Source organism: Xiphias gladius, chromosome 18 (assembly GCF_016859285.1).
Source record: "Xiphias gladius isolate SHS-SW01 ecotype Sanya breed wild chromosome 18, ASM1685928v1, whole genome shotgun sequence".
In the NCBI taxonomy this organism is placed as follows: domain Eukaryota; kingdom Metazoa; phylum Chordata; class Actinopteri; order Istiophoriformes; family Xiphiidae; genus Xiphias; species Xiphias gladius.
In genome coordinates this window covers 2,785,003-2,812,947 of record NC_053417.1, presented here as the reverse complement: position 1 = coordinate 2,812,947, position 27,945 = coordinate 2,785,003, and the positions used below count along the sequence as shown (strand labels likewise).

Here is a 27,945-nt window from a genome sequence, read left to right as displayed (position 1 = left end):
GATCTAATGTCTGACTGCTGCCTGCATCTGAACAGCTGTAATCTCTCTGTGATTAGACTTCAGATTGCAATTACTTTCTGTATCGACAACACACGTTAATGAGACTGTTTGTGCCAGAATCCCAATCCACATGAACTGGGCTATGAGCATGTATGGTTTAATACGGATGTTTAGGTGTGGGGTATGCGCTGAATATTTTCTAATTCTGTGTGTGTGCATGCGTGTGTGTGTCTGTGTGTGTGTATATGTGTGTGTGTTCGTGTCTCCAGAGTGTGGAGCGACAGCTGTGCTACAAATCAGAGCCCATTTACTGGTGACAGACTCATTAAAGCCTGCTCATCTCATAAAACACAATGCACATGGTCAAATACCATTCACTCCATTCACGCTCATAACTCAGTCTACTGGGCGCACACACAGTCACACAGGCTAACACACACAGAGGCACGTGCACACACACACTCACAGATGCGCATACAAACACACAGTCTCTCGCAAAGCTAAACCGAGTGTGTCAACTGGAATGAGTATAGGGGGCGGTTTCCTGTATGCATGTGTTTGCGCGCATACGCGCGTGTGTGCGGTTTGTGCATCCATAATAACTAGGGTGATAACAACACAGAGGTAAAGATGGATATTTGCTAAAAACACAGCAGCAGTAAACACTGTCACACTTTGTCTAAGGGGTATTTTTAGATAAGTGCCCACCAAAACATACAGTACATACTATGTCCTCTCTTATTCTTGTCTCTCTTCAGTTTAGCACAAATACACCAAACATACAAAATAAATGTATATTCATACAAATCTACCGCAAGGATAAAATGCATACACTACGAGTCAAAAGTTTAGAAAACTCCCATTTTTCCAGTTTTTATTGAAATTTCAGCAGCTCAAGTCCAGTGAATAACCTTAAATGGTACAATAGTCAGCAGTAAACTGCCAAAGGCAAAAAAAAGTTTAGGTCACCAAAAACTGAAAAATCATGTAAATTTAATAGATAACAGATCTTTTTCAGGTATTAAGAAATTGGTTCACTTACAGCTTTCCTGCAGCAGTAGAAGTAAATGAAGCCTTGAAAGTTAATGCAAACAATTCCTACAGGTGCCCTATTTTTTTTTGATGACTTACACGCCCTCTATCTGTACAAAGGTAGTGTTGGAACAAGGTGGGTTACTAAACCCTCTGATGCTGCGATCAGAGTGGTGAGGAAAAGGCAAGTAACAAAGGAAGACAGACCGGTTGGTTAGGGGCAAGATAATGACCCAAAACATTAGAAGAAAAGAACTAGATGGTGGCTTCAAAGGATGGAAGACCAGCACGGTCTCCAGACTTAAACCCCATGGAGCTGGTTTGGGATGAACCGTAGAGAGAACGCCACGAGTGTGTTGAGCTGCTGGATGAGTCAAACATTTAGATTAAATTTAGGATTTAAAATTCAATGATTTTTTATTTTAATCTTTATTATTTATTTGTTCTATGCTTTGATTTCAGAAACACTGAGACATTGCACAATGTAAATTTCAGCAACAACTGGAAAAATGGGTGTGTTCTAAAACTTTTGACCGGTAGTGTATACATAAACTCTTTTTCCTTTCATACACAACCCTCTGCTACACTTCTTCGCAGTCCTACTATGATTTCTCCCGCCACCGCTACTGCAACAAATTATCTCCTCCATATCATGGTCTTGCACTTCATCAATGAAAATATCAGAGATGATAAAAAAATATCTTTTTAAAATAATGTACTACAATGTAGTTTACGGCAAAAGTCTTTGCTTTTAAATTGAAGCAAGAAGCGAAGTTGAGTCCATATTGGTACAGAATTAATGAATTAGTTAATACAGTGCCTTCAGAAAGTATTCAGACCCCTTCACTTTTTGCACTTTTTACAATTTATTGTGTTATAGATTTAATTGTATATGGATAAAATTGCCATTTTCCCATCAGTCTACACTCAATAAGCCAGAATGACAAAGTGAAAACATGTACTTAGATTTTTTTGATTTTTTTTTTTTTTTTTTCAAATTGAATCAAAAATAAAAAACTGAAATCTCTAAATTACAAAAGCTTTAAGACCCTTTGCTATGGCACTCCAAACTGTGGTCAGGTGTATCCTGTTTTCTTTAACTGTCCTTGAAATGTGTCTACAACTTGATTCCACCTGTGGCAAACTGCACGCTGCATGTCAGGACAAAAACCAAGCCATGAGATCCAAGGACATCTCTATAGACCTCTGTGATAAAATTGTGGTGAGGCATAGATCAGGGCAAGAGTATAAAACCATTTCTGAAGCTTTGAGTGTTCCCACGAGAACAGTGGCCTCAATATAAGTTTGGAACCACAAGGACTCTTCCTAGAGTTGGCCATCCAGCCAAACCGAGGAACCGGCAAGAACAGTCTTCGTCAGGGAGGTGACCAAAAACCCAACAGTCACTCTAATAGAGCTTTAGAAGTCCTCTGGGGGCTGAATTGAGAATTGAGGGAAAGATGAATGCAGCCAATTACAGAGAAGTCCTTGAAGAAAACCTGCTCAGGAGTGCAACCGAATCGAGACTGGGCTGATAGTTCACCTTTCAGCACGACAATGACCCAAAGCACACAGCCAAGACAACACTGGAGTGGCTTGGGTGAAGTCTGACTGTCCTTGAGTGGCCCAGCCCAAACCCAGACTCAAACCTCATAGAATTTCTGTGGAGAGACCTGAAGATGGCAGTTCACAGACGCTTCCCATCCAGTCTGATGGAGCTTGAGAGGATCTACCAGGAAGAATGAGATAAACTGTCCAAATCTGGGTGTGCAAAGGTTGTAGGGACTTACCTAAGACTGTTCTAGCTGCTCTTCCTTGCATTCCTTGACCTCTCGTGGCTTGTCTTTTACTCCTGCCACCACTACATCTTCCCTGTCTCTCTGACTTGGCAGACTGGGTGTAAAATCGTCGTCCTCAATTTAACAATAACCAAACAAAACAGCCAACCAGTTACATAATCAGATAAAGATTTGGCAACATGTCAACATCTACCCTATGCTGAGGTTAGATTGATTCAAGCTAATGTTAGCTCAATGTGAGACTGAGGGTTAAAACTTGGTTTTGAGTGACCGGTGAGCAGAAGACGCATGCAGCACTCTCTCATGAGCACCCCGAATGACACAGAGAGGGCTGGTAAAAATTGATTTTTATTTATTTTATTTATTTTTTGACAGTCCTCCAGCCCACCAATGCAGTGGCCCAACAGGATTTGTCCCAGTATACCCAATGGCTAGTCTGACTATGGCAAAGGGGAAGGGGAGGGGGGAGGAGGAACCAAAGTGTGCAATTCCTTTTTTCTTATGATAGGAGTGGACACCCCAACTTTCTGGTAACATGTTGCCCTCTATTTGTTTGGAATATGAACAGTTTCAACAGTTGACCAATTCTTAAAGTATACCTAGTTGCAGCCTGCAAAATGGGGCAGGGTTCAATGTTGAACGTTTAAACCCACCCACCGTCCTTTCATGATTGGTTTTGCTGTTGAAATTGGGCAAGGTTAAACGTTGCTGTGAACTGACTGTTAAGGTTAGGTTTAGTGTGTGGGATTAAATGTTAGTGGGTGGGATAAAATGTTCGACACTGAACCTCGCCCTGTTCTGCAGGCTGCAGCCAGGGACTCCTCAATTCTTAAATGTTGCTCCTTTAAAATATGCTTTTACTTTGTCATGTTGTATTACTGAGTATAGTAAAATTGTATTTTTATACATTTAAAATTAAATCTATAATAAAGCGTACAAAAAGTGATGGGGTCTGAATACTTTCTGAAGCCACTGTACTGTATATGATAGTTTCTATAAAGTCAACATTAAAGAACTTTTATGAAGACCAAGACCAAAAAAGTTTCTGAGTTTTTTTCATCACTAACACTGACAGTACCACCTAGTGTTATAGGAGAGCGTGGCTCAGCCTTCCCCTTCACAGATTTATACACCACGTTAGAAAGTGGAATTTGAGGATCAATGTGCCATAAGCAGGCACTGGGGTGTAAAATGTCGCTAACCTCAGTCTGACCTGGGGTCAGCTTCTAGACACGAGAAGAAGGTCATCAGCCATGTGTGAGCTTGCAGCAATACCTAGGTCGTACAGCAGTACAGTGTGTAAAGAAATCTGAGTCACAAAATATGAATAATGTGTGTTTCATGATCCACAAATAACATTTAAAAATGCGTATGACTATTTGGGAATAAATTTTAGTATTCACAGATGTGTCATCCTGTTCACAAACAAAAATCACCCAACCTTAATAAATGTGAAAAGATTTTACAAAGAAATGCAACCCGACTTAAATTAATGACAGTACCTGACACATGTAAATTGGGTTTCTTTTGTATGTGGAGTTTTGAGGCTCTTTTCACGTCCTCTGATTCCACAAATGCATGTTGCATTTATGTGCTGGTGGAAAACTAGGACATCTGGCCATTCATTCATGTGGAATTTCCATGTGGGGAAAGTATTTTTCTTTTCAAAAACATACAGTAGTTAATTGGAACCTATCACCTGTAGAATACAAACATTTATTCAAGTTTGGTTGTATTTCTTTTTGGATATGAAAATGCATGAGTTTCACCATAATTTATTCACAAATCCTCACCCACGTTTGTAAAGGCCCAGTCACACACACATCTAAAGCTGTGGAAATTCCATCTGAAATCAGCTATTTATTAGATTGGCTCATGGAGCCAAGATAAATCCACACAAATTTTTCATATTAGGTTCTCCTTTGCTGAAATTTGACATGAGAATGCACACTGTTGACCAATAGTTAGCCTTCTTCTTCACAGTGCTGACTTTTCAGGGAACGGAGAGTCATAAAGTCCAAAATGGAAGAAGCTATTGTAGCCTATTAGTTGCATATCCACTTTTATTTAATCCTCCTCTGTCAAGTATAAACTGCTCCACAAAAAAAAAGCATGGTTGGAAGGCAGTTATGAGAAAAAAGGTCAATGGGATTTATGTACAATCCTGAAAATAATCCTGCCAGTGGGGAGTCAAAAACCCAGCGCAGAGAAAAAAGAAAGAACCTCGGGGAGCTTATGTGACCGACTGACTCTATAACGTATGGTGAGCCACTAGCTCGCCAGCTACAGCAGCTCACCAACTAGCCCTGCAAGTAGTTACCACTGTATGTCAGCAAGCCTCTAGGACCAAATATTTCACAAAGACGTGCAGATGAACTTCTGTGTGCCACCATATAGTATGACAGGGCCTTAATTCTTGCCTTTATCTGTGGATCATGAAATAAGCATTTGGAACTACTGTTGATACTAATTTCTCTCCACAGTACAGCAGTTTACCACTTTACAGGGTGATCCTGAACCACCATGAGTATACTGTGGCTTTCATCATTGTTTCTAACTATGAATCTTGTCCATTATTTATAGAAACTATAGTTTGTGAGCTCATATACATACAAACACAGCCTTCATTGAACCATTCTGTAAATCTTGAATACAGCAGTAAATTTCTGCAGCACTCTTTCTTTCAGTTTGAGAATCAGTCTTTTTCTGGCAAATATTTTGATCTATTGGCAGTTTTCTGTTACCGTAAAGCTCATTACACCTTACAACTATTTAATGGGGAAATGTACAATACAACACATTCGTACATGCTAGATGATGCATGTAGGAATCTTTAATTAAGGCTAATCTCTACATTGTAGTTCTACAGTAGTACGGTGCTTTATAAAGGTAAAAGGTAACAAGAAGGAAGTGTAATGATGATCACATGAAATTCACATTTGGGAAGTGAACAAACACAAAACCCCTCAAACACACACACACACAAACACACAGACTTTGTGAGACTAAGCGTCTGTCTTACCTTTCTCAAAGAATTCACAATCTTTCATGGCTTGGTCACAGTCAGAGCATGTGAGAACAGCTATCGATGACCTGTTGACCTTGAGATGAAGAGCTCGGCTATACATCACCATGTGCCTGAAGAGGAAACCGAGTTTCTTTTACTGTCCACTACAATGTAGCCATTTTCTTGACAAAATAAATTACATTTCTCTATAAGTTGTGTCATTATTCAAAGTCCTCACCGTGGTAAAAATGGCTGTTTTAGTCACACCAAAAAATCAATATTCTCATATCACTAATGTATGTGATCATTTTTAATGCAAAAATTATAAAATGTACATGACTTACACAGGATTATCTTGTGCAAAGTTTACACAAGTCACATGAAGAATGAAACCTACCTCCTTTCCTCTTCTTTTCTAAAAGTTCTGTACTACTTTTTTCAAATACTTTTAGCTGTAATTCCCCAAAAGTTCTATAAACTTTGAAAACATCTGTAGAACTGAACGCTCACCCCCGATGACAGGACAACAAAAGAAAAAAGTTCCTCTTTTCTTAAAAAAATGCTGCCGGGTGGGTTTTGTTGCAGATGAAGCATTGAGGAAGAGAAGAAGTCACAATGCTCTCCTTTCAGGGGTGAGAGCGAGAGAGCAAAACAAGGGGGTCACACAAACCAAAATATAACTGGGGGCTTATACTCCACTGAGCATGTGCCATGGAAAAACGTACTATACATTTCTTTTGAAAAGAAACTGTTATCTCCAAAGTACTTTTCAGGGAGACATAGCATTAAAATTATTTTTTTAGGGTTTTTTAGGGTTAAAAATCACATTTACATTTACAACAGAGACTTTGTTTTGACTTAGAGAATAACTGTCTCCCATCTAAAAGAAATGAAATAAGTAGCTGCAGTGGTATGGCAGGAAAAAGTTCAAAGTAAATGTAAAGTGTCATATAGCAAACTGTTATGCCCCAGGCAACTCCAGCAGTCCCACAAACAGTTCCCCATTGTCCCGCCTTGTGACTCTATAAGTGTATCTCCTCTCAGCCAACTCCTTTCACGCCACTGTTTTCCTCAGAGAGCTGGCCACAGCAAAAGCAACGCGATAGCAAAAAGTCACAAGACTTGCTTGAGGCAAGGTTCAAATTCTCTTTAAAAAAGTTATAACAAATGGATAATCCCTGAAAATGTGTGAATGGAGCTATTCTCCATTCATAATGACATGAGATCCACAACATACATTTGTTCCCAGGCTGTGAAAATACTACGGTAGTTCAGCAAGGAACCCAAATATAAACTCTCACCTGGATTTTGTCAGTTAGAGTTTGTTGGATGCCGGAGGAGGTGAAGACAGGTGGGGAGCTGCAGTGATTTCCCTAAACAAACAGACACCGGAGAGCACCTGCAATTCAAATACAGACCGGCACTGAAAATTAAACTAAGGCACGTTTCCAAAACGTGCATTTGCCTGCATTTGAATAGGATACAATGACTTATCTCTCTGTGTAAGTCACTGGGGTCCTTGAGTAAAAGAAATGATGAAAATAAAATGACCTTGTTCATCAACAAATTACAAGTCAATCAGTTTCAATACACTGTCCACACATCTGTGCTGTAAACTATCTGTTTTTGATATGTAGTAAGCGGCATAAATGAAAACTCACTTTTCAAACGTTTACAGTAAATAAGAGGTGGTTAAACTGGTTTCATTTTGACGAAGGCTCTCTCACTGGAACAGTAAATGCCTGCCCTCATGTGGACAAAGCTCAACAAGCAGCAGCTGGGATAAAAAGAGAAGTATTACTTATCAAAAAATAAGATGCAGTTTCAGACTGCAGAGGAAGTATTTTGATTCGTGTGGCGGTTTGTGGTTTGTATTGCTTGTAATAAGAAGTAACAACTGTATTTGAGAACATGGCCAGGGAATACTGAACTGGGTAGCTTTCTTTTCCTTTATACTGATTTGCCTGTTAAATGCAACTTTCTCCACGTATTGCTATATATCATTGTAATGTTTTTTCACCTCTAGAGGCAAGTGTTCTTTCACTTGCACACTCCAATGTGGTCAGATGTCAGCTAGATAAGAGTACAGGTTAGTGTTGCAATGAAATCTAGGACCTATCATATTCTATGATGATTAGCTTTATGAAAAAGTACTGTACTGACAAGGAACCTACTGTGAACCCTACAGTTATGCTATCACAGCTGTCTGTGACCCACCGTGAATATCATGGGATCAAAATTTTTGGCTAACAGCTATCAAAATTTCTGACACTATAAATACTATCAAGGCACAATTTTGGTAACAGCTGTCAAAATACAGCAGTGATGCAGCTAACCAATATTTTCATTCATGATTATTTTGTCAATTATTTTAAATTCAAGTTGTTCATCCGGCATAAAAGAATTTAGAAAATGGGGAAAATGCCCAAACTTTCCAGAGCCCTAGATGAAACTTTAGTTTATTATCACATGGAGGGCTCCTAAAGCCCAAGGTTTATGTCTACCACTAAAGTAGATTATCAACTACGATGGGTCCTTCATCCTCCACCTTGTGGATCTGGTCTTGAGGAGGAACTCTGTGTCAAAGTCTTGTTTTATGACCTAAACTGTTTTAGCTTATATAGACCTTTGTTTTAAAGTTGTATTTGATCAAATAGCTCAATTTTTTCTGTGTCAAGTAATTAACACACAGAAAACCTCAGGCAAAGAAGAGTTATTCCATAAGTGAAAAGTAAACTTGCAAACAACAATTATTTTCATTATCAATATGTCTGAATTTTTTTTCTTTACTAATCGACTGATTGTTCAGTTGTTCAAAAACTTGTAAACTAGCAAATATTCACATATGAGAAGGTGGTACCTTTGCTTAAAAGATTACTTAAATGGGAGCCCTGGTTGTCTAATGGTAAATAATAATAAACATTAGTAATAATAATAATAATAGTGTATACCACGTGACCGCAACATCCACATTTCAACTCCTGTCTGTTGCATGTCATACCCCAACTTTCCTGTCTCTCTAAAAGTGACCACAAATAATCTCTAAAAACAACTTACATAATTAAACAATTATCAAAATTAATTTCTGTCAGTCGACTAACCATTTAATCAACTTCATCATTTCAGCCTTACAGCACTGGTTGGTTTCTGGGTGCATGGAGAAATAACGACACTCCCACGTACAATGTGGGTCCTTCAGGTCCCAACAACAAATCTTTACCCCGGGGCCCCTCAGGAGGTTAAAGTGACCATGATGTAAAACACAGAATAGCAGCAAATCCCCACAACTCAGAAGCTGTAACCAGCAAATGCTTGCCATTTTTGCTTGAAAAAATTGCTCAAATGAATTTTCTGATGATCGTCTTGTTAGTCGACTAATCATTTCATCCCTGAAATAGAGAGTGATAAAGAAAGATTTAAAGAAATAAAACAAAAAACATTTGCAATGGCACTGGCACTGGCAATAGAGCTAACATGCCTAATCGGGAGGGTCGACGATTGCTAACAGGAGTTTGAACCCATGACATCTGTTGAAAGGAAGAACTCTTCACCCATTTCACCACCTGACTGGTCAAGTCAAACATATAAACAAAATGCTGGCATCAACATGGCGTCCAAACAACACCTTAATCTTAGAACAGTACTTCAGAACAACAAACTCTCCCCTACCAGTATGATGTTTGAGCCATATCCCTCAAGTGCGTGAGTTTGTGTGTGTGTATGTTTATAAACGAGCATCCCTGGCCGTCACTTCACCGGCTCATCCTATTGGCCACTTTCACTGCACCTGTTCGACCCACCCGCCAATCACACGCTGTGGTCGTTGTGCTCCAAGATGGCGGCTTCCAGTATTCAGTGCCACACATCATCGCATCTGAAAGCTAAATATCACTATCTCCCGGCCGTTTAAACCCATGAGGGGGCAGACCAGAAGGAGCCGAGCGGGCCTGAGTTGTCATCACTAAATCACGGAAACGGTTTCCCAGTGGTTTGTTCATGTGAGGACCCGGTCTCGGTGTCGGTCTGAAAGGGCTTGTGTTATCCGAGTATGGCCACCGAGAACAGGATCAATTTTTGGAGGAGAAACGCAAAGGTTCCCGGAAGGTGGGTTTTCGTAACTCTCTTTCTTACCGAAGCGGGACCAAGTTATGTACGACGTAAGTTATATTCCTTTAGTACGTTTCAGAGGGATAGCTTGTTTTAGCCTGAATCAACTCATAATAAAGCGTATCTAGAAACACTAGCTTAAAGCTGAGCTCCTTAGCTGACTTTAACGTATAAAATGTTCGTGTAAATGCCTCAAGAATAGTCATTAGTTGACCACGTTGTAGTTGTTTTATTTCATTCGCTTTAGGACTTCTCAGACCTTTCCAACGTCTTGTTTGAGTATTTGTGCTAGCTCAGAGAGGCAGACCTCCATCGCTTTCTTCTCTGCGTTCTCTAACGTTCAGAGTAGGGGTGTCAGTTCTCACAGTCCGTGCATCGCTCGCCATATGCTTTCTCAGTCTGAGCTGGGGGATAGTGGCACACAGTGGAAGTTGCAGACGGCGACAAAATGAAAGGAAAAACCTGAAAAATGAGCGGAGAAACGGGATGACAATGCTCCCCTCCAGTAGGGCACGAGGGGGCCACTGAATGGTTTGATGAGAACGAAAATGATGTGAATCACATGCTTTGGCCTTTGCAGTCACCAGATCTCAGCCCAATTGAACACCTGTGAGAGATGTTACACAGCACCAACACAAACGTCAAAACAACAAATGCGGGTATATCTTTTGAAAGAATGGTGTTCATCCCTCCAGCAGAGTTCTAGAGACTTCTAAAATCAATTTCAAGGTGCATTGAAGCTGTTCTGGCGGCTCTCGGTGGCCCAACACCTCAAGTTGGTTTTTCCTTTAATTTGTCAGATTTCAGATCTCTTGTTTTTTAATCGCACAGTGGGTTTAGTTATATGAGTCATAATAACAGAAGCAGAATGAAATACATCCTCTTTTTGTGGCAGTTTTATTGATGACTAAGATGACCAACAGCTCATCTGCAAGAAGCAGTTGGCCAGATCATAGTTTGTCTGTGGTTTGCAGGGGAAACAAGGGAAACACTTATTACAAAGAAGAGATTACATTTTATGGAAAAAATAGCATTATATCACTCAAGTGGGAAAAAGCATGTAGACCATTACTTGTAATTTAGGCTTAAGTTAGTCCTAGCAACAGTTGGTGACTCTCATGTATAACTGTTCAGTACATTTGAGTCACATTCGAGTCCGAAAAATAAATACATGGTGAAACCCATAAGGTCACTTAACAAGACTTACCACTGTTCTGAAGGTATTCCTAAAATCCTCAAAGACTCTTCTAAACATCTGGATGAAAAATATCCCATCCCATGCACAACAAAAAAAGATTTTTAACCAATTTTTATTCTATTCAGGTAGCCAGAAATGGCACATGTCCTTGAAGTTTTTGTACATTCATACATAAGCTATACTGCCTATCCTTTAAGGGTCGTGGGGGAGTGGTGCCAATCCCAGCTGACATTTGGCAAGAGGCAGGGTACACCCTGGACATATCGCCAGTCTGTAACAACGCCGACATATAGAGACAACCAGTCAGGCTCACATTCACAACCCATGCAGGCACAGGGGGAACATGCAAACTCCACACAGAAAGACCCCGGAAACATAAAATAATACAAGTTAATACAAAAACAGACAAATATAACTCATAATGTACGTATGTTTTTATTTTGGTTCCTGTTAATGTACCATTTCCGCTTGCGATCTTTGTTTGGACTAAGCCGAAGAGTCACAATTTGGTAAACAGGTTAAAAATCTCTTCTTTTGTGCAGCTAATGACTATTTTTCATCAAGATGGTAAGAAGGGTCTTTGAAGATAATGCAAGTGTTGTTAAACTATGCTCTGGGTTTTTCAAACATATCTGGCTAATGTTTTTTCAGAGAAATGTATGCTTACCACTGTGACTTGAATATAATTATAATATACAGCATGAGAGACATAAAAAGGGGTGATGCTAGTTTCAACCTTTAAAGCTTGCACAATAGCCATCGTGGTATTCTCACACTCTCTTTTCTTTTATTCTCTTCACACTTCACACTTGTGGAAAATGAAAACTCATCATTGATAAGACATAACCTATTCATGCGTATGTGTTTGTGTTATACTTTTATTGGTGTCTTCATGACTGTCCTGCCCTGGCTTCATGCAACTGCCTGGCAGAGAGGGTGGAGTGGGCTGCAGGGAGGGCTGTGTGTTTGGGAAATCTGAGAAGAGAGGATCTCTAAGGAGAGGGCGTTGTTGCCTCTGTCACACACACTGATCTTTCTCAAACTGGGGTGGGTGGAAGGCTGGAAACCCAAACACAAACATATGTTTGAACAAGAAAGCGAGCAGCTAGTCTTGCTGCCTGTCCTTGAGCCACTCCTGATAAAACAGGTCTGAGGCTGGTAAACAAGAGACACTAGCACTGCCAGATAATCAGCAGGCCCAGTTCTCAGCCACCCGGCTAACTGTCAGTTTATTCACGCAAATGACATGAATTAGGTCAATGTCTTTTAGCCTCAGGCGTGAGAAGCCACAGTTTGACCAAATCCACATACTAGTAGTGATATTTTTTCTTTGTGATATTCATACAAAGCCTCTCAGCTATTTTGAATGAAGTGCTTATCGTGAGTGAAATTTCTGTTACACTGACAGACAACATTTGGGATAAACAATGATCTTAGATTTGGTGTTACACCACCACTGTGGTGAAAAAAAGAGCAGTCATTAGAAAATTCCTTTATCTCCAATCTGTAAACAGAATCCATATCAAAAGGACAGCACTCGAAAGACCTCAGGCGACATTCAGTCTCCCAGTAACTTTGACCGAAAGCTGCGGGTCTGCAAAGTGAATGGATGATTCATAGGTAAATTATTTGTTTACAATACTGTAACTAATATCTGATTTGTGCTGTTAACACAGACACAGATATGCATACTCACCTCAATTCCCACACTGTGTAACCGTAACTATAACTGAAGTTTGACAGTTGAACATGCATTGCTGAATCTAGTAGTTTTTTTTGTTTGTTTAGAAAACCCTAAAATTTGAATGTGGTGGAGGAGGCTGGAAGGAAAAGAGATAAGGAAAGTAGTGTTGTTGGCTATTGTGCGTCTGGTCCAGATCCCATCCTATGACTCTTGACTGTGTGTGCTTTGAGTCGCCAGAGAGTTGGAATGAAGCTGAGCATTAAGATTCTCACATCCGCTGAACATAATGTGTACCCTGGGTGGTGAAGAACATGGGGGTTGTGCAAGCTGTCCCATAGTTCTATTCAATACTCACTAAAAACAGCACAATGTAAATAAAGCAGAGTAAGGGTTATTTAATCACAGGGAAGAATTTAGCTTCTTGTTAATGGAAAGCAGAATGTGAGGCTGTATTTGCTGTCTTTGTTTCACAAAATACCCCCCGCTGTGTTTAAAGCTTTGCAAAATAATTCAAAAACACTCGCACATCATTGACAGAAATCCCAAATTAATCCCAGTCTGCAAATTTGAGTGTGCAGACAAACTGTCCTTTTCCTTTGTATGGTTTGGTTTTTGTTGTAACGTGCAGCAGCCGGGGTTGGATGTGCACACTATCCACCTCCATTTCTTGTAATAATAATGGACACAATGTGTATGGCAGTCTTATATTTAATCTAGTGTATGTGCCAAAGTGTGATTTCCATTTGTGGTGCTTTTCTGTGATTACTGTGATACTGATTTTAAAAGTATTGAGCAATTTACTGCAGCAAATAAACAAGGGGGAATATGTGTAGACAGGATGTGTGTCTGCCAATTTTGCTCTGAACAGTGATAAATGAGTAGATCTTCTGAAAGGTTCATCCTTGACTTTTAGCACTAGCTAGGTCAAAGACTTGGGTTTTTCTGCACAGAGGTGACAACATTTCACGTCATCTTCTACAGTGTACAACCAGTTTATGGAGCACAGCATCCACCTCTCGACCCACGATTGCGACGCACGTGAGTGCTCAACACAACTGGACTGCATGGCGTTATGTCATCCACATGGATGCATTTTATTTTTGTCACTCCTTTCAACCTTGTTTTGCAGCTGATTGTCACATGCTATGTGTGTGGATTGCATGCACTAGTACTGTACCAATGTTGACATTCACATAATCCAGCCTGTTGGATTTGCAGTTTTGTTTTATTTTTGTTCCTTTTGGTGATATCATCTCCTAAAGTTCGGTGTATATTAACTACTAGTGCTGCCATGAGTGAGACTGTGAAATTTTTTAATTTTTTGCCTTTCTTTTTCCTTTGCTGTCTTTTTGGCCCATGGTTCTGTCACCTTGCAGGTATCCCAAAGACACAAAGCCCAAGCTCAACAATCTCAAGTCTAAAAAGGCCTCTAGCTTCCATGAGTTCGCCCGCAGCACCAATGATGCTTGGGATATCGATGATGAGGAAGACGACGATTTCCTCGGGACCCCCACCCCAACTTCATCCTTGCCATCAGGCCTGCACTCTACATCCACAAAGAACCAGGTGGCTACAAGACATCATTTTTATCACTGAGCAACTACGGGCATTGAGTTGGTCAGAAATGAAAGGAGATATTCTGCTGTGTTTCCTTTGTCCTCCCAGCAGCAGCAGAATCAGGCAGGCGACACAGAAAGCAGGATGCCACACAGACTGGCATCTCCTAGCTCAGGAGCTCAAAACCTCCAGGATGTGCAGGAGGAGGATGCAGACTGCGAGCATTTCAATGGAAAGGTTGTCAAGTGTAATAGTGAGGCCCATCTCAACTCGTCCTCAGGTATGTGCATAATGTGCTGCAGCAGTACATTAAGAACGGTGCATTAAGAACTACTGAGCAGCTTCTCAGGTGATTCATAGTGAAGCTAATTACAGACTTTGTTAAGAGGGACCTCACACTACTGTCAGGACTACTGGGATTATATCGGGCCTTTAGCATGTGCCTGGCAGGACATCTTGCAGTCCTGAAAATGTTTCACTAAATGCTCTTATCCCCATGTCCACTAATGTGTTCTCAGACAAATGACTGTGGTCAAACTACCAGTGATTTTATTATCATGGACACAGTAGTACTGTGTACTAACAGTGTATCTTATCACAATTAAGGTACTTAAATGGTCTGTGTGAATAAAGACTAATTAAAGCTTACACTCATATGAATAGCAATTAGATAATACTGTATGTCCCGGGTGTCATGCTATTCATCAGTCCAGTGTACTTGCTGTGAATAGTCAGGGTATTCACCTGTCATCTGGACTTCTACTTCTACTAAATCAACTGGCTTCTGAATATTCATGTAAACTATCGAGGGATTCATAAACATAATGCCGTATAAATCATTTCTTAAAAAAGTTTTTTTAAGAAAAAAACGAGTTTTTGTTTGTTTTTGTTTTTTATTTTTTTGTCCTATTTTACAAGCCAAGAGGAACAACATCATAAATTAAAAAGTCGTACGAAAAGATTGCATACACACTTAAAAAAAAAAAGGGGGCAAAATTTTAATATCATAAAAAGCTAGGGAGTGGTCTGTCTTCATTCAAAAAAGTAAATAATTAATGGATCAAAGATAAATAGATTGTTGCAGATATTTCAATAGGGATCATTGGTTGACTGGTTGAGGAAAGGTACCCAAATATCCAAAATAATTTTCTGTGTTAGAGTTGAATAAATATGTCTGTTCTATTTCAATCAAAAAAGCTTATTGTTAAGCCGTTTTAAAACAAGGAGAATCTGATGATTTCCGTTGAAACGTGTGTATATTTTTTTGACTATAACCATACCCTGCGTTAATGCTTGTTGGTGGATAGGAAAAACTCCTTGTCACCTCAGAATAATCAAAGATGGCCAAGAATACTTCTGGCTGGATCTCTTTAAGTACAATCAGAATGCTTTTAGTCAGTAATTACATAGTAAAAGATCAAACCAAAATAAATGAAAGTGACCCTTCAGCTAATTTATACCCGTCATATAACGATGCTGCTGATGAATCGATTTTACTCAGTCTAGTTTTTGAATAGTAAAGCCCATAGATAAAATGCATTCATTTGTATATATAGTTTATAATCCACCACTCTGATCTAAACAGTCCCTCATTCCTAATCTCATCTCGTGCCTTGACATTTCAAACGGAAGCCCAAGCAACTCTAAGATAACAATTTTTAACCATAGAAATAACTCGGCCAGCAAAATGAGAAAGTAACTATCTAGATTGAGAAGATTAATGAAAAAGAACATACAAGTTGCACCTCTCTTACTTAACTTTGTGGGGGGGGGGCATGAACATTATTTGTCATTTGCAGGGGTTTTGATGATTTTACCGTTATTTTAATATTGTGGTTCCTTCTCGTTTAAATAAAAAACTTTGTAACACACAGTTTTTATTACTATAATATTAGATACCCTTATTTTTATTGTGTGGCCCACTACAGTTCGCTCCACGCTGCAGAAGCAGCAGTCTCTCCCAGTTCGTCCCATCATCCCACTGGTGGCTCGCATCTCAGACCAGAATGCGTCAGGGGCACCACCCATGACAGTACGGGAGAAGAGCCGGCTGGACAAATTCAAGCAGCTGCTTGCTAGTCCCAACACTGATCTAGGTACAGTAGGAGATAGAAAAGCACCGACACACACTTTCATAGTGTAGATATGGAGTAGGTATTAGTAATACCCCATTCAGACCAACACAGTGATGTGGGTTGAACCCATGTCGGGGGTCTATTGTCAGCTACGTTTAAATGTTATTTGACAGCGAAGAGAGGGTTGAATAGACCGGCATCACCCACGGGTCTGCTTGCCTTACATGCTAACACTTCACTCTAGGTTAGAGCCAGCTGAATATACTGTCTGTTTCGGTGTGTTGATCTCTGCTGTAGTTTTCTACAGATTGAAATAGGGTGCTGATAATGTGTATTTATATCTTGCACCGTGCTGTTAGAGGAACTCCGGAAGCACAGCTGGTCAGGGATTCCAAGAGAAGTCCGGCCAATCACATGGAGACTTCTCTCTGTAAGTCTCATGACCTTCAGTTTTTCAGTATCACATCATCTTCTTCAGGTTATGTTCTTCTTTGCTGGTTACACAGCATCCTCTCTCAATAGTTTGTTACATTTTCTAGCTTCTGCGTAGCCAGTAGGAGAGCACACAGAAAATGCTCACATGATGTCAAAGGCTTATCCTTCCAGGCAACCTTATCTGCTCCCTTTTCTCTTATCTCAGTGGCCAGCCTGTTCTGTTCTTCAGAAACTGTTCACATCATCAAAAAAAAGTTTCTTCTCACTGACACTTTATTTTCTGTATTCTCTCTCCTGTCCCTGGTCTCTGACAGGGCTACCTGCCAGCCAACAAGGAGCGCAGAGAGCTGGTGCTAAAAAGGAAGCGAGAAGAATACTTTGGTTTCATAGAACAGTATTACCACTCCAGAACAGATGAGCACTATAAAGACACATACAGACAGGTAATGCTATACTTAAAGTTAACAAATTGAGATAAGCCTTTAGACTGCTAATACTACAATGACAAAAAAACAGTAAACACCATATTATGATTTGAAAGTAAACATGCACAAACATGTTAGCTTGTTTGATTACTCCTGAGTAACATCTCAATAATCTCTCTCCTTGTTAGATCCATATCGACATTCCAAGAACCAACCCTCTGATTCCCTTGTTCCAGCAGCCCGTAGTACAAGAGGTACAGATTTTGTGTCTGTCTGTCTGTCTGTCTGTCTGTCTGTCTGTCTGTCATAGACTACTTTTGGGGACAATTTACAGACTGAAGTTTACAGTTAATTGGCCACAAAAGCCCAACTGGGAAAAAGCACAATTTTTGGGTCAGTGGTTAGGATGGAGGGTAAGTCTCCAGGAAAAAAAATGCAAGTCTATGTAATGTTCCAAGAAATGACCAAGGTGTGAAAGTGTTAAAGTGAAGCCTGTATGCCATCTTGACTGGCTGCTTTTGTTTACAACCCTAGAGGTTCAGCCTGCTCAGAATATTGTAAAAACATTTAAGTCAAGACGACTCTCAAAATCTGGAATCAATTTAGAAGCCATTTTGGATTGCAAACCTTTTCTCTATAGGCTTCTATATTTCAAAATCATGCTTTCCATCCCTCTCTGGCAGATGGAGCTTTTCCATGTAGTCTTGGTATAAAGTCATTTAATGATTTGCATATTGAGGGTGTCTTTGCATACTTCCAACAGATTTCAGCTAAATTTGGTGTCCCAAAAAAGTCACTTGGTTCACAGCTTTGTCTGAGACACAAGCCCCCAATTTCCCTCTCAGACTGTAAGCCACAGGGGCCGAACATGGCATCATCAACTGTGATTCATACACCGCACTCACTGGACAAAACTCACACTCTCTCAAATTTATCCTGATGTTAAGCCTGTCTGTGACAGGTGTCTACAAGCTCCCGCCTCACAGATTAATGTTTTTTGGTCTTGCCCAGCTCTTCATAACCACTGATCCAATATTTTTGAAACGTTATCAAGGGTACTTCAGGAGCCCTCCAATCCAGTTGCATCAAGAGCACTCATTTGGGATAATACCAGATACGGTGATGCTGCCAAAAAATAAAGCAGACCTTGTGGCCTTCTTGACCCTATTGGCTAGACAATTGTTATTTCTTTGTTCGAAGTCATCCTCTCCTCTATCCCATGAGGATTGGATCAGAGATGTTCTTCATTTTAGTAAATTAGAAAAGAGTAAACACACACTGCATGGGTGTATGGCTAAATTTTTCAAAAATATGGCACCCCCTCTAGTTCCAGAGTGTATCTCAATGAAGCTGGCTGTTTTGTTTTTTTTTGAAATTTTATTTGAGAAACTACTATTTACAATGGGTATAATATATAAAAAAGTGAAGCAATACCCTGGATCACAAAGCAAGATTAGTGGGTTATCCAGCTACTTTGGGGCTTAACTCAGGTTTTCCAGTATCACAAAGCTAGCTCACTTTTAACTGTTCTAGATCATCATGCTAACCAATACTGCACTGGTAACGTGCTCCCAAGCAGGTGAATTGCCCATCCATTGAACCAATCACCTTACTGGAAAACTGGACCCTGACATGAACAAAAGTACTGAGTTTACAATAGAGGCTGGTCAGTAGAATCACTTTGCTTACCATGATAATTATATCACAGAGAAAAGAAATTTTTTCGTACAACCCCATGTCCAAACTGGGTTTAAAACAGGGCTTCTAATAGGGGATTACATTTAGAATTTTGTAGATAGCTTTAACAATCTTACTCCATCTCTGCAGCTCAGAGGCAAGCATTAAAACTGTTTAGATTCGATGAGATAATGAGTGAAAATAACAAACATAGCGTCTGTCGCATTTTATCTGCACAGTAAATTATAAATGCAGAATTTTGGTCAGATAGGTCAGGTATTAATTTATTTTCTTTAAACCTTTTTCATTCAGAGTATCTGTAGTTTTCCTCTCTGCTTTGGCAGCACAACAACCTTTATTTAATCAGGTAGTCTCATTGAGATCTCTCTTGCAAAAAAGACCTGAGCACAGCAGAAAAAACAGAACACACCCAAGCATGTATGAAATGCCAATCTAAACATCCTATAGAATGTTTCCCATGATTTTTTCTAACTTTTAATATTTGGATATAATTCCTGCCATTTCTGTTGCTTCCTAATCTATTCCGGTTGTGTGATGATATTGTATACATCTCGTCTCATTGTAAATCACTCTTCACAAGTTCCCTGTGGTTATCACTGCTTGATCTCACGTCATATTAAGTACTTCACTCATGGTTCTGATGATGTTGCATGTTGATGGCTTGTAATTAAGAGGTTACTTCTGCCACATTAATGCACTCATAGCTGCTCACAGCTGGGTAGGAAAACTTAGGGTTAACAGAGCCAGTTTATAATTAGCTTTGTGGTTATCAGCAGACAGTGATCCTGGATACCAGTTATCCAAGTTATGTCACTGAAAACTGGTAATTGGTTTTAATGTTCTGGCTGATTGGTGTATTGTGAGTCAGGACGGACATGGACGTAAACTGCAATTTGATTGGTTGTTGGAGGCATACAACCATGAGGCTGTAATTCTAGTTAAAATCTTTCTCTTGTGTATCACCCAACTTAATGGAGGTGCAATAGTAAATCAAGAGAGTAACCCTTTAATCATCAAAAATACACCAAGCTACAGTACTACAGTAATGCTGCAAGGCAAATGACATTCAACTACAATTTACACTACTGTAACAGAAACCCATTCATTGCAATGCTTTTACAGTAATCACATGCTCACAAGGGGGATGATGTTGAAATCAGGAGAAATGCTTGTAAACTCGTGTTGCATCGATTCAGTGATCTGTACACTTAGTAATAAATCTGTCTTGCACTTTAAAGTAGAATCTAGTAAGTCTGTCTGGCTCTTCATCAAGAGTTTTACACATTGAAGCTATCTTGTAAAAACTGAGCCAAATCAACCGTAAAACACTGTAATTCAAAGCAACATACTGTGTGCCTGAAATACTGAAATTGAAAGTTAAGAATCATAATGAAAATCATCTCAGTGGTGTTTGCCTTGTATCGCATTGTAAATCTGGTTCATACGTCTGGTAATCGAACATTTTGTTGTTATCTTTCCTTCCTCAGGTTTTTGAGCGTATTCTCTTTATCTGGGCCATCCGTCACCCAGCCAGTGGTTATGTCCAGGGAATCAATGATCTGGTCACACCCTTCTTTGTTGTCTTCCTGTCTGAGTTTGTCAGTAAGTAACTGGTCGAAAAATCGCTGCATGGAGCTCCGTTATATTCAGATTGGACCAAAATGAATCATATCAGCCTTTTTTACCCAGGGATGGTCTGTTTTTATGTACCTACATTTTACGTTTGTAGAGAGCAGCATGCAGGAATCTTCTGCAGATGTTCTCATCTGTATGAGTCAGGCGATTTCTGTATCATTCAGTGTTGTTTCTTGTTCCAGCTGAGGATGTGGAGAACTTTGAGGTGGCAGCTTTGCCTCTGGACACCCAGAGAAACATCGAAGCTGATAGCTTCTGGTGCATGAGCAAGCTGCTGGATGGAATACAGGTCTGCTCATACACAAACATCTCAACGAACATAGAACAATAAAATGTGCCAGTTTACTGAGTTTGATTTCCTTTCAGGACAACTACACCTTTGCTCAGCCTGGGATCCAGAACAAAGTGAAAGCTTTGGAGGAGCTGGTCAGCAGGATAGATGGTAAGTGGACTCCTGTCAGTTGTCCTCCATAACTGTACTTTTTTTATGATGTGCTCTGTTCATTCCTCCTTATTTTGTGCTTGTTTACTACAAGCTAATAGATGCAGAAAGTGATTGAGGGCTGTGTGTGTGTGTTGTGTGTCTCCAGAGGACATTCACAATCATTTCAAGAAGTATGAGGTGGAGTACCTGCAGTTTGCTTTCCGGTGGATGAACAATCTGCTGATGAGGGAGCTTCCACTTCGCTGCACTATCCGTCTCTGGGACACCTACCAGGTAGCGTAGACACCATCATCAGACCTTTACAGTAGAAAGTAATTGGGCACAAAAGCAACACAAACTGCAGCCTGAAAACCTCCTCTAGCACTCACTGCTGCAAATATGGCCCATCCCACCGCGTTCATTAAGTATACTGTGTTCGGGTGTTGGGACAGACCTTTGTCTCCCTGTTGATTGTCTTTGCTTGCAACGTTTAGATAACGGTTAAAGCTGTGTTGTAATTGACTGCAATATTGTTCTGTTTTCCACAGGCTGAAGCAGAGGGTTTTTCCCACTTCCACCTGTACGTCTGTGCTGCTTTCCTTATTGAGTGGCGCAAAGAAATTCTCTCCATGGTTGACTTTCAGGTACCATTGTCTCTGTAGTCACTCACACACGATTGAGGAAGTAACCACTAAATATTGAGTGCAGTGCCGACAGATAATATCAAGACACACATTTATTGTAAAGACAGGTTTATAGAAGCAAAGAGGCTGTAACAATCACCTTCTATAAGCAACTGAAAACATAATTGTGAAATGTTGTCACTACTGAATATTGGTTTAAATACCACAGGATTTATAGTGTTTAAATATTTGACTTTGAAATGCATATGTCTGAATTTATGTGGTTTGAATTGCCCTCCTTTAAATTCCAGAGGGTAATTTCAAGTTTTACATGACTGAATTTGATGTGGACACTTGAATATTCTATGTTGCTCATTTGAACTTCCCTTTCTTGAAACACATGACTGACAGAAAATAACCTGATAGGATAGTGGTCGATCAGTTCCATCGAGGCTTCATTGCTTATCCTTGTTTTACATCATGTTCAAGTTCAGTCTTGAATTTTGGTGCCTCAGTTTCCCCAATTCAACTTTAAAATCTTCATTTTCTTTACTTGACTTGAATTTTTAGACCTGAAAATGAATTTGAGAACTTGAATTCAAAGTTGGGTACACACATCCACATTTTTGAGGAGGTCATATGGCCTGACACCATCACATCCACTGCAGATATGAGGTTAAAAAGACGATCTTTGGATCAAAGTTACCTCCAGTGTTAACCAACTTAAAACTAGCTTGACTAGCATATTTTGTGTTGCAGCAGTAGCTCGATCGTTATTTGATGAAAAATGTAACTGATACGTAACATAAGAGTACAAGGTACGATGATTCAAGTTATTACCATCATTTGCGATTGTCACAAACGATCACTAAACCAGTTGATTTTTGCATTGTTAGTGTGGGAGCTGATTTATAAATTTGAATTAAAAATACAACTTTTCACCAAACTATGTAATATAATATGTTTTTTTCCTAATATAAAGTTGAATAATTAGCTTGTCACACAACAATAGGCATGTCATATATGGAGTTATGTTTGTGCCTTATTCCTTGCCTTGTGGACATGTTGAGCAAAGAAAAAGATTTTTTCCATACACATTATACATATTTTGTAAAGAAATGATCATCACGCAAAGAAACAGAATGATACAGACACAAATTAAAAGATTCTTTGTGTGATAACAATTACTCTACAAAATATGATTTGATGTGCTTGTGAGAAATCTTTTCTGTCATCAAAATATCCCTCAGGAATGAGGCACAAATGTAACAGTTATCACTATGTGTTACATAGGTTTTTTTTGTAATTTAAAGTTCTTTATTGAATTTTATAGAAAGAGAAATACAACAACAAAAAAACTAAGAACAAACCCAAAACAGAAGTAGGAAAAAAAACGGCAGGTAACCAAACAGACATTGCTATAAGGGAGGCAGATATTTGGTTACAATAATGTGGTGGGCACTAGAACATGGCAGCAATTACAGATATACTGTACCAAACCATCAGATTCTTGTCAAGGTTAGGTTTTCCCCTCCAGACATATTCCCACTAAAGCTTTCCCATTGTTCGTTAACCATATCATTTTTCCAGGTCAATCTTCCCAACATCTGTTCACATGCAACAGTATCAATCATTTGCTCTCTCCACATTTTCAGTTCAGGCGTTTGAGGCTCCTTCCAACATCTAAGAATCAATCAGGTACAAATTGATTCTTAGATGTTGGAAGAAGCCCCTTGTTAATACTCTAAATGCAAATTTACTCAACTGTTTTGTCCCCAAGGAGACATAACTTGGGTGGTCTGGGCATTTCACATTCTAACCATTCACCCATATATTCCAGAACATAAAAGAGTAAAAGAGAAACCATGGGACATTCCCATAATGTGTGCATGTATGTACCTCGTTCTGTTTTACATTTCCAATATAAAATGGCCTTAATGAGACCCATTGAATCATGTTGGGATTTAATAACATCTGTGGAGTATTTAATATTGAATAAATTTGCCTCTGTGTTCTCTGATATATTCCCCGTTTGAACCTCTCCCATGTTTATTCATCTAATGTATAAATGTATGTTGTATATGTCTGTCTTTTTCCCATATCATCGTAAGGCTTTTACAACCGTTGTTATTTAAACAAGGGGATATCTTATACCACTTTGATGCTTTATGAAACATTGTTGGTAGTTGTAGGTAGTACTCTATGGAGATGTTTTCGTGATGGAAGTGAACTTTCCCTTTTGATACCGGGTCTGATTTGTAAATATTTCCAGATATGGCCATGTTCCTCCAGATTGAATTTTTGCCTCATTCTGTTGCATCAAAAGAAATTGCCCTCTTCGAATAAGTCATTTAGTATTCTGAAAGCTTTTCTTGACCATTGAGCCCAATAAATTGTCTGTTTGCCTATTTTTATTTTAGGGTTGAACCATTTAGATTTACTTTTTTGATTATTATGAGAGATCTTACATTTTTTACTTCTTATGTACCTCTTACCAAACTATCTTTGAATGCGCTAGAATGGGATTCATCATATAATGCTCTCCTTTTTTGATATTTGTGCTAGAACCTCAATAGGTTTAAATGGAGATGTAAGTTCCCATTCAATCAGGATCCAATCCACTTCAGAATCTGTTCCATCCCAGTCTCTGGCCAGCTTAGCCATTTCAGAAGAAATGCTGTAATATTTTATGTTTGGTAATGATGGGCCTCCTCCCTTCTTTGGCTGACAGAGCTTGTCCATGTGGAATTTTCGGCTTTCCTCCATCCGAAAGAAAGTGTTTTATCATATTATTATATCTTAGTGGTAATTGTTGTGGAATTTATAATGGTATCATTCCAATTAAGTAATTTATCTGTGGATGTTCACTTCCCCCCATAACGTCAAGCATAATTTACTCCAATTATCCAGATTAATTTAAATTTTATTTAATAGTGTTTCCATATTAGTGGTGGTAATTTATCCTAAATCTGGGTTCAGTTCTATCCCCAAATATTCCATACCCTTTGGCAACCATTTTAAAATGAAATGCAGATAGTAGGATAAGTGAAGAAGTTTGAGCAACTGACATAGCCTCTGATTTGTGCCAATTAATTTTTAACCAGATACTTTGGAGTATGCTTCAATAACTTCTAACAGCACTGATACAGAGTTGGCAGGCTCTTCACTCAGTACCAAAATGTGATAAAGAAATAATTTGTGTTTCATGCCACCTACCATAACTCCATTTATTCTTGGCACCTCTCTAATCAGTGTTGTTAGTGGTTCGAAGAAAACCGAGAACAGGAGTTGACTAAGACTTCATCACGCCAAGTTGATCTGGATATATTAAAGAATGGAGCTATTATCCCATTAGTGAAAACTGCAGCCCTAAGGCATGGATGTAGAACTTTTATCCGTTTAAGAAAACAATCATCAAACCTAAATTTTGACAGTGCAGCAAATAAGAAAGCCCATTCTGCCCTACCACAATTAGTTGAACAGTAAAGCTTTGCACTTCTCCCGTACAGGTTGCAGCATATAAACTGCAATAAACCAGGGTACATGCACACCTGATTCGACTGTCTCAGAGCTAGATTTTAAAATCTAGCTCTTTATATATTTCCGAAATGCTTTGCATACTCTAATTTTAACTGCTTCCTTCCATAAATAGCGTCAACGTCTTGAAATAATTTTCTGTTGCTCTTCAGGGCCTTCTCATGCTACTGCAGAATGTTCCAACAATCCACTGGGGGAACGAGGAAGTGGGTCTCCTCCTGGCTGAAGCTTACAGACTGAAGTACATGTTTGCAGATGCACCTAGCCACTACAAGAGATAGGCCTGGCGCCTCCACATCACAGCAAACACAATACTTTTAAACTTCAAATTAAACCAGACTGTGACTGGATGGACGCACACTATCTGAGAAACTCCAGACATAAAGTTTTGTCTCTGAGGGAACCTGGAAGTGACTGACGTATTCAAGTGCAGCTCCAGGAGACCTGTAGGATCGGATCTCAGAGCCACTTAACTTATCCTGTGAAAATGAAATCCACCGAATATCCAACACTGGATTTGGGTTTATGGTGCAGCCATAGAGCTCAGTGAATATGAGACTATTTGCAGTAAACGTACTGCACTGTATCACTGGACTGTTACAGTATGAATAACCATAGCTATGCCATTTTGGTTTACTTGTACTGTTTTTGTTCATGCAACATTGATTGTCTCTAAGTTAAGTGTACACTCAGAAGTACCTGCTGTAATATAAAAGGATGATGAATGTTTGTGAGATCATCCTTTTAGTGAAAGATGGTATCTATAGATTTTTTTTTTTTTTTTGCAGATTTGTTTTAGTAGATGTTTTACAAGGGAAAAATATTAGATTTAAACTGGGCAACTACAACACTTTGTCATATTCTCTTTTCAAACTTATTTAGTCTGACACTGTCAAGCTGTTCAGCATAAGATGGACTTTGGCTTTCCCTCACTTATTGGTTGACATTACTGATATTTTACTTTGTATTTAGGTATAAGACCTAAGACTACTACAAAGAGGTGCTGTGTTTCATTTCAGGTTTTGTTTTGGTTGAAGGTGGAGGAACTGATTAGGTATCTTCCCCTTCAGGAGGAGTTTTTGGAATAACTTTGAGGCTCTGGGGTATAGCTTATATGTCAACAGTGGTAAAAAATTTTCTGCCTCTGTGTAGATCAGGAAAATTAGAGAACTTCGTGTTAATTTAGTTTTGGAACTCCCTATTCATATGTCAGCTGAAAGAGCTCTAATATCACTTTGGAACTGACTTAGATTCATCTAAATTTTATTATATTTTAAGACGATTGAAATACAATTTTAGTTAGGGATTGTGGCACATATTAACACTCCATTACTGGCACGAAAAGGGATCAGTAACCACTTGCCTTTTGGCCTCTGTTGATTTTTACCAAATTCAATTCTTATGCATAACAATGAGAACAGTCATCTTATAAATGCTCTTATGATTATAATAACAAGTAGCGAAAATGTAAATTTTCCTCATTTTAGAATTATTGTTTATGGAGATATTTTTTAAATTGAGAAAGTGCCCCTTGTCAATGCTTGTTGGTACTGAAAGACATTTAGTCACACCATCCTACCTGTGGACACAGTGCAGCTCAGAATATATAATGATGCCTTTGTTATGAGCATTTGTAATGTACTCCATCTCTTTAAAGTGTAAAACGGATAAATGCTTTTTTTCTTTTTTTTTTCAGTGCTTGTGTTTTTTATTTCAGGTTCAGGTTAGGTTGCTCTCATAACTGAGACTTTTCCCTGTGCTTATTTGTAACACTCACTCTGTTTGTGTGTGTTTGGGGGGTTTAGTATGTGTGTTGCTATTACTCATCTACCTTCATTACCAGTGATAATTATAACATAATGTATGTTGGAAAAATAACAAACATTAGGCTTTGTCACCCTTTAGCCATTCCTACCATTAGCTGTGTATTTGAGGTTTTTGCTTCGATCCTTTGCTTCACGTGAAAATTGAACCATTCTGAAGCACATGCTGTGTTAGGCTATAGCAAGGTTTAAAATCAGGATTTGCTGTGTACTAGATTCCTGGCTATTATCCTGGTGATTGTAGGCTACAACATTTGAAATTTGAATTTTGAAATATCTTTCATGATTAGTCATAAAAAGTCTTAATTCACGTCCAGGAATTATTCAGTCCTTCTGAAACGTGGTGGTTCAACTGTAGGGTTCAACTATATGGTCGGTTTGTACGTTATTAAGCCACCTATAAGCTTATGTTCATCAACCTTGTTTTACTCACCTGAAACATTGAATTTTTTGTGAGTATTACAGTATGCCTTTAGCCTCGAAGTAGGTTTTTTCCATGCAGCTGCACCAACTGATTGTGTCCCTACCACCATGGTGTTGTTCACTCCATGCTGTGTTTATGTAAAGGCAGTGTGTCCTTAGTCATGATGTTTTATAACTAAAGGCTGACAAATGGAGAGCTTGTTGACTTGTTTCAGAAGTGTACATGCTGTTTGAACAAAAATACGCCAAAATCTTTATTGGGCCAATACAATCTGTTTCAGAGTGCTTAGCTTAAGCCTCAAATGAAGAAAATAGTAAATTATTACAGTACCTGCTGTATATTAACTTTTTGTTTATATTAAACGATTGTTATACAAGTGCCAGAATGAAGAATGTGTTGTGTTGTGTTGTGTTGGGGTTGGGTGGGGTGTGTTGTGTGGCCTGCCACAACAAATGAGGTCAT

The 27,945-nt window shown here is 39.1% G+C and overlaps 2 protein-coding genes across 5 annotated transcripts in view; one reads left to right on the top strand and one right to left on the bottom strand.

Annotated features, from left to right (window-relative positions):
• Positions 1 to 9,574, bottom strand: part of myt1b (myelin transcription factor 1b) — a 112,649-nt gene extending 103,075 nt beyond the window's left edge. Inside the window, exons 1-3 of the mRNA XM_040153891.1 lie at positions 9,508 to 9,574; positions 7,140 to 7,237; positions 5,854 to 5,969 (exon numbers count right to left, since the gene is read on the bottom strand). Of these exons, the coding sequence (XP_040009825.1) occupies positions 5,854 to 5,965 (112 nt within the window). The 5' untranslated portion in view covers positions 5,966 to 5,969; positions 7,140 to 7,237; positions 9,508 to 9,574. The remainder of the gene's footprint in view (positions 1 to 5,853; positions 5,970 to 7,139; positions 7,238 to 9,507) is intronic.
• Positions 9,575 to 9,672: 98 nt separating this feature from the next.
• Positions 9,673 to 27,846, top strand: tbc1d22b (TBC1 domain family, member 22B). Of its 4 annotated transcripts, none has more exons than XM_040153494.1 (14): positions 9,673 to 9,942; positions 13,809 to 13,865; positions 14,204 to 14,393; positions 14,496 to 14,664; positions 16,313 to 16,480; positions 16,819 to 16,889; positions 17,209 to 17,337; positions 17,508 to 17,573; positions 20,505 to 20,619; positions 20,835 to 20,941; positions 21,019 to 21,094; positions 21,243 to 21,370; positions 21,625 to 21,720; positions 25,389 to 27,846. In XM_040153494.1, exons 1-14 carry the CDS (start codon positions 9,887 to 9,889, stop codon positions 25,515 to 25,517), a joined length of 1,557 nt encoding a protein of 518 aa, XP_040009428.1. In that variant the 5' UTR covers positions 9,673 to 9,886; the 3' UTR covers positions 25,518 to 27,846. The 4 variants fall into 4 exon arrangements, with proteins under 4 accessions (XP_040009428.1, XP_040009427.1, XP_040009429.1 ...); XM_040153493.1 differs by having other exon boundaries at positions 14,493 to 14,664; XM_040153495.1 differs by lacking the exon at positions 13,809 to 13,865 and having other exon boundaries at positions 14,493 to 14,664.
• Positions 27,847 to 27,945: the final 99 nt, after the last annotated feature.